General features: G+C 43.8%; 1 protein-coding gene across 1 annotated transcript; it reads right to left on the bottom strand.

The window, feature by feature from the left end:
* Nucleotides 1-559: 559 nt before the first annotated feature.
* Nucleotides 560-5,398, bottom strand: LOC120839903 (vegetative cell wall protein gp1-like). Its single transcript, XM_040500898.1, has 2 exons — nucleotides 5,315-5,398; nucleotides 560-1,981 (listed from the first exon to the last, which is right to left on the bottom strand). The coding sequence occupies exons 1-2, from the start codon at nucleotides 5,396-5,398 to the stop codon at nucleotides 560-562; spliced, it is 1,506 nt and encodes a 501-aa protein (XP_040356832.1).
* Nucleotides 5,399-7,342: the final 1,944 nt, after the last annotated feature.

Below are 7,342 nucleotides of genomic sequence, written 5' to 3'. Positions count from 1 at the left end.
ATGGTATTTTAGTTCTGGAGGAAACGACTTGGGAATGTTTCCCGGTGCATTGTGAGAGGTCCTTCCGAGGTCGAGTATCATTTACAAAGAGATGGAAAGGTGCAGGAGATGACACCAAATTCAAAACAGAAGAAAAAAGCTCCACTCAGAGAATTTCTGTTGTGAGAAAAGTGTGCTTCTCTTCTAAGCGGGCGCATCTGCTGGTTTAATTTTTTTTTACATACAACTTTGTTTTTTTTTAATAAAAATTCTTTGCATAAAGTGGTTTGTACGTCTCAATCAAAATTGTTCGACCTTCTAAATTAAAAAAAGAAATGAAGATATCGCCAATGACACGGCACACGAGCACGCTATTATCACGACTACAATTAAAAAACACATAGCAAGTCGTTCACTGGCAGTTTAATTGTTCTTTAATTACATATATTACGAGCAAACGACAAGCAAAATAAAAGATTATAATTCTTCAAACGTCCCCCGACTTCAACAAGTTGGCCAGGCGTTCACGCTCAATGCCGTGTGTATGCCCAGTCCCCCTTCAACCCCAGTGCTAAACGATCTACTTCTTTTTGATATAACGCACACCCCTTCTGGAAGCTTGCACAGAAACAAATCTCGCTGGTGGGGAAGCTGCAAATGCCTCTGTGTACGTTGGCGCTGCGTAGATGGGAGCGCCGACATCGTATGGCCGACTCGAGCTGCCGTCGTGTCCAAGTGCAGCCGCCGCTGCCCTGGTGTCTCTGAGAGAGTTGTGAGTGTATGAGTAAGGCCCCGTTGTCGGAGAACCTGTCGCCGAGTAGTACTGAGGTGACACGTACTTGGACAAGTAGGGTCCCGGGCTCGCCTTGGAGTACATCGGAGTGCCGTAGATAGAGGCCCCACTGTAGCCGAGATCCACGAAGCTTCTGTAGAGTGCAGAAGAGATAGACGGTGCTTGCCTTCCGAAGATGTTACCAAAACCTCCCACGAGAGCTGTCCCAGCCGGGTACGTTGGTTGCACAGGAGATGGAGCAACTGGCTGGGTCTGCTGCGGACCGGGAGTGGGGTGTCCTGTGTGAGGCACGTAATACCGATACAGTGCCTCAGGAGGAATTTGAGATCGACCATATACGTGGTAGGTAGAAGGAAGTGCTGCCGGTTGCGCCACTTGTGTTGGGTGCACTGCCTGCGGCGCGTAGTACGAAGGTGGTGGACTGTAAACACTGGCACCACTGGGAGCTCCATATGCTTGACCAGAATACAAGCTGGGTGAGTAATATTCGGAAGGCACATTGAGGTCACCAGTCTTCTGTTGAGAGCTCGTCAGTGGCGGTGCGTAAGTGGCGAAGGCAGGACTGGGCTGGGCCGAAGGATACCCCGCAGGTAGGGCGTATGTCGCTTGGCTCCTCCCCACTTGACCTGGTGCTGGTACGTAGGTAATGCCAGCATGCACCAAAGCACCGGGGGGTGCGGCGGAAGGGCCTGAGGCCGCTGGGAGGGCTGACGTCCCAGTCGCAGTGCCGGTGTAGTACAACGGTTGGGCGTAATGAGCTGACTGCGGAAGGACCGATGGCGGAGACGGTGCAAGACCTTGTGGGGCGTAGTCACTTGGAAGACTAGCAGACTGTGATATCGCTGCATTCGTGTATTCCACTGTGCTTTGAGGGTAGTTAGCATACGGATGGGGCGCCTGAAGGTTGTACGATATAGGGTAGGCAAACGCTGGCTGGGCGGGGGCTGTCGCTACACCTGGTGTTGCGTACGAAGGTCTTGCTGGACCAGAAGAACCCGAGGTCCCACTGGTTGCCAAGAATTGTGGGGAAGCCTGTTGGTAGGAAGGGGTTCCGAGGGTTGAAATCGAAGGTGACGTACCGGCGGTCGTGTAGGCGGTCTGTCCTTGGGTGTGGAAGATGTAGCTTGTTCCCCTCGGGACATTGGAGCCTTTCGTCTGCGGCGTTAAAGAAGTTTTTCCATCGTCGTCAAAGACGGGACCGTATTCAATCTGTTCGAAAAATTATTGCACCAGTAATAGCATATTAGGATAGTTGATAAAACAAAAAAATGCACTTTGAAAAAAAAAAAAAAAAAAAAACATTGAAGCCTATTTTTTGTCGATGCTGCTAGACATACTTGTCGCCCTTCCGGTGCGCTAGTTTTTTTTATTTTATTAACATGGTCATTGATGATAAATCCAGAATTTTACAACTACATCATAAGCCCATAAAATCGTCCAAATAATATATTGCCAGTATTAATAGCCGCCAGGATATATCGTCATTCTTCTATGCCCGATCTACAACATCCCAACAAAGTCTCACCGGTGGGTATATTTGGAATCTAATAAACACGTGAGATAAAACCATAGGAACTCTCTGAAAACAAATAGATTGTTGAGCTAAGCGCAAACTGCTCATGCGATGTTTACTGATAACCTAAAAACACAAGGCTAATTATGTTTGCCATTCATGTTTGGTCGTCCGTTCTTAGGCTTTCTTATCGCGTACCATCTACAATCTAATTGACTGGGGAGCGGTAGCAAGATGATGGGCACTCACCTCGCCCTTCGTTATTTAAAGTTTCGGCAACTGTAGTTGTAAGTCCATAATAGAAGAAATAAAAGAAGAATTATGCTAGCCTAGTTTTTTAGTTTAGCAAGATAATGGGAGAGAGAGGCACTTACTTCGTGTGTCTTCAACTGTCCGCCGGAGCCCGCACTGGGTCTCCCCGGTCCGCCGGGTTCCGCCGTAATCGAAAGGATGAAGGCCCACAAGAGCAGCAAGCGGAACTAGAATGCACAACAATAAATATGATCTCAACTCGTTCTTTTTTTTTTCTTAATCTATAAATTGAAAAAAAAAACAAAAACGTACTGAGGACCATTTGACCAGGTGACACAAGGTCTGCACAGAAAACGCATTTCCCCTTTTAAAGCTCCAGAATGCCTCGGAAATATACTATGTCATATTCCTCTCGAAAGTATGATGTTATGGTACAAACTCTAGTAGAGTTTAGTCTTGAAAATTAGTATGCATTGCGGTGTTCCTGACTTGGTCAAACGATTCGACATTAGTCACGCTTAGACTGTTTCCAGTGCCAAACTGTGGAAACAGGGGTGTTTTACAGTGTAACTGAGACTTCACTAGAGGGACAATGAGATTTCAGGATGTTAGGATCTCATTCAAACAGCACAATGCAACGTTTTTCTGCGAAGAGCAAATCTTTGTCAACAGTTCAGAGACTATATTTTTTCAGGCACTCATCGCGACGCAAAAGCGAGTGTCCTTCGTCAGGAAATAGGCTGCGTTTTTGAAAATATTTCGCTCAATATATTTTTACGTACAGCAATAGCTGTGTCAGCAATCATGTTCAACGTTCTGGGAAGGACGAGCAGAAGCGCATGGTCACAAAAGGTGTGTTCCTCGCGCGAGTACTTGCGCATTTTACAGGGCTATGGCTTTGCTCATATGCCTTTGAAACCGGAAAACGTCACGCGTGAGATAAAACTTATATGGTCACTGAGAAGATGAGACAAGCAAGGTGTTTCTTCTATACTCTTTCATTTCATTTCATTTCATGGGGAGGCTTTGACAACAAACAAAAACAAAGAAAGGAAAAACACAGGGTTAAAGGTTGCTAAATATCGAGAAAAGTAGCAAGTGCAGCTCTGCATCCAGATGAGTCTTGAATTGTAACAATATGTTCTGTCAGAGAGTTCCATTCTGAAAGTGATAATTGCAGTGGAGAGAATTTAAAAAGGTTGGTCCTTGGTGTTACCACATGGACTTTATGAGAATGGTCTGTACGAGGAGAAATGTGATGAACCGCAGGACAGTACAATTCTCTCTTTAAGGGGGCCTGACAATACAAAGCGTGTAATGAAACTAGTCTGGTCAGTTTTCTTCGTTCCGCGAGCAGTGGAAGGCCGAGTTCTTTTTTTAGCGTAGTAATGCTAGTGTATGTGTAGTTTTTAAGAACGAACCGAGTTGGCCCTGCTTTGGATCGACTCTAATTTCTGTATTAGGTAAGCCTGGTGGGGGTTCCATGTTGTATATGCATACTCGAGCTGCGGGCGAACAAGGGTAGTGTAAGCTACGAGTTTTGTCTCCCGGTTAGCCATATGTAGCGTTATAATAATAATAATAATAGTTTATTTCCATGAAGCATGGTGGAGCGAAGGGTAAAAGCCTCAAAGGAGGCTTGACCAGTCCTCGGCCTCGTACACTGGCATTGCAGCGAAAAAAAAGAAAAATTATATATATATACATATAAATATATATATATATTTTTATACACATTTGTATAGTATAGGGAGCAGATTACAAAACAGCCATTAGTCACCTAAAGAGATGGCAAGCACAGTCGTTGCAGTAAAAAAACCAAGGCTTTGGTTTGCCTTTACAACGACGTGATTAATATGAGCTTCCCATGACAAGTTTGACGTGAAATAAACCCCAAGATATTTACGTGTGCACATGTTCAATGCGCGTATTAAAAAGAGAGTAGCTAAACACTGTGGCACTTCGCTTAGTGTTGAAGTTTAAGAATTTTGTTTTTAAGATGTTGATTTGCATTTGCCACTTTTTACACCATGTTTCTAAGGTAATCAAGTCATTCTGAAGTTGAATGCAATCACTAGCGCAAGATATCTTCTTATACACCACACAATCATCAGCGTACAAACGGATGGTTGAAAGAATACTACCGGGTAAATCATTCATGTACAAAAGAAAGAGCAGTGGACCCAGCACGGTCCCCTGCGGCACTCCTGATTTTACTTTCTGATGTGATGAAGATTTGTATTCCTAACAGACACTTTGCGAGCGATTGAAAAGAAAATTCGATATCCAGTCTATCACGAATGGCTCCACTTGGAAAGCACGTAATTTTAGAACTAGTCGATGATGCGGCACCTTATCGAATGCTTTCTGGAAGGCAATAAAAATTGCATGAGTCTCAGTTTTAAAATGCAGGTTACTCTGTATATCAGTTACAAATTCAAAAAGTTGGGAATCGCAAGAGTGAGACCGACGGAAGCCGTGCTGGTTTACAAAAAGAAGGTTGTTTGCTGACAGGTGATCCATGATATTTGAAAATAAAACATGTTCCATTAATTTACTCGGAACACGCGTCAGAGAGATGGGTCGATAGTTCGTGAATTCATTCTTTTGACCATTTAGCAGGTATTTGGCCACTAGTTAGGAATTACTCAAAAATAGAACAGAGGAGAGCGGAAGATTCACATTTGCTAAGCTTAAGTAGCTTCGTCGTGATATTGTCAGGACCGGGGTGCAGAGTTTGTTGGTAGATGTTCTATTAGTTTCTGAATTCCACTCACAGGCATAGTGATTGGGCACATTTGTGTGGCTATGTCGTAATTAGGCGAATGCTCTGGTAAGGGGAAAATGTCTTCAGAAAACATCTCGCTAAAAAAACGACTGAATTCCTTGCACACTGTACCCACATCGAGCTCGCCTCCCGCAGGATTAGTGAATCGGTGAGGCTTCGACACTTGCTTAGGGTTAACCGCTTTCCAGAACTTTTTGGGGTTAGCTGTCATAAGGCTGCAGAGGTCTTCGTTGCAAAACTTGTTCTTCGCTCGACGTATCTCTGTCTTGCATACTAATTGGAATTCGTCATACTTTGTCCACGCAGAAGAGGACAAAGACAATTTAACTGTCTGAAATAGTTTCCGTTTTTTATTCAGTAGTCGTTTAAGGCGGTTCGAAAACCAGGGTTTTCAAAAGAAGACTGCATATTCATTTTTGGAATAAATTGATCGCATAGATCAAGTAGCTTTTGTTTTAATAATCTCCAGTTTACGTGAACTGTCCTAGAGTCAAAGCCAACCACGTAAATACTTGAAAACGATTGCAACCTCCGACAGAAGTCATCGACGTTAGCCCTAGAGTAATCATAAATAGCTTTTACCAGCGGACTGTGCTTTTGCGCAGGAATAGCAAGTTCAACATTTAGGGAAGTGTGATCACTGAGCGGTTCCATAAAGTTTACCGAAGCTATAAAATCTGGTTCCGAATTAAAAAAAAGATCCAAGAAAGCAGAGTTACAAGTTGGCTTGTCAACCATTTCAAAAAGAGAGAAGGCGTTGATCACATCAACAAAATCCCGACTTTGCTTTGAAAGTTTATACCATCCATCAAAAGATATGACATTTGGAACAACGGGCCATTTTATTTTGGGATAGTTAAAGTCACCGAAGAGAACTATGAGATCATTTGGATAACAACGAGCAAAGGTCTCTAAACAATCATAAAGTAATGGCGAGAAGTCTGACAAGTCAGGTGGCTTATAACATGCGATGACTAAAATACAAACAGTGGGCGTCTCAATCCTTACCCAGACACCTTCAAAACTTGATATTATATCAGATTTTTCTACATGCAAAGTACTTCTAACACCAATCAACACTCCCCCTCCCCGCCGTTCAATCCTATCTTTCCGGATGATAAAGTAAGAGTCACTTAGGATTAATTCGATATCTGCAATATTCGTAGTTAGCCAAGTTTCACTGATGATAACAACGTCTGGAGAGCAGGAGCGGACAGCACAATGCAGCGCTTCTTGTTTGGCATAAACGCTTCTAACATTTGCAATAAAAAAGTTTATGGTTGATAATGTTCTTTTCTGTTGTTGGGAGGATGACTTTCTGGTTTCCTGTAGCTATGCGGGAAGCTGCATAACACGTGCGGTTTCCTGGTCAAAAATATATCGCAAATTTCCGATAATTAGTTTATCATGGCGAAGCTTGAAGTCACGAGCTTATGATCTTGCAAAAGAAAGGAGCTCTTTTCGTGCTTTACGGGTCTCTTCCGAGTAATACTTGCTCAAACGGAAATCTGTACCTTTTATTGTGTTTGCTTGTGATAGCACGAGTTCTTTATCTTTGAAATAATTAAATTTTACGATGATGGGCCTGACTGTCGTGGAGTTATCTCTGAAAAACCCAATTCTGTGCGCCCGCTCGATCCAAGGGGGGAGTATCTTGACACCGAGATTTTCCTCGCAAGAGGAAACTATTTTTTCTTCAGACTGCTTCCAGGTCTTACCACGCGCATCAGGTTGGTTAAAGAAAAGCAAGTTGTTTCGTCGCGAGGGATCCTCAAGTGTGGTAAACCTTCGTGTCAATTCCGCTATCGCGGAAGTGTTTGTTGCAGTGATTTTCGATACCGCAGCCACGTCTTCTTTGATTTTTGATACCGCAGCCACGTCTTCTCTGTTTCATACTTAGCGTGCAACGCTGTCAAAGGTACTGGCGGGAGCGCGTGGCTTCATCTATGGTTTTGTTTTCGCGAGAACGCGTGCAAATGATCAACGAGATCGAGCCCCACGCTCGCGCCAGTAGCAT

The sequence above is a fragment of the Ixodes scapularis genome, unplaced genomic scaffold (genome assembly GCF_016920785.2).
Source record: "Ixodes scapularis isolate PalLabHiFi unplaced genomic scaffold, ASM1692078v2 PGA_scaffold2__306_contigs__length_199485367, whole genome shotgun sequence".
Lineage (NCBI taxonomy): Eukaryota > Metazoa > Arthropoda > Arachnida > Ixodida > Ixodidae > Ixodes > Ixodes scapularis.
This window is presented reverse-complemented; position numbering and strand designations above follow the sequence as displayed.

What these genes read in the sequence shown, in the direction of transcription:
- LOC120839903 (XM_040500898.1), bottom strand. Translation starts at nt 5,398, where the DNA reads ATGTTTTCTGAAGACATTTTCCCCTTACCAGAGCATTCGCCTAATTAC. An exon ending in TGTGCCCAATCACTATGCCT is followed by an intron (nt 1,982 to 5,314) that starts GTGAGTGGAATT and finishes TTTTTCGAACAG; the next exon opens with ATTGAATACGGTCCCGTCTT.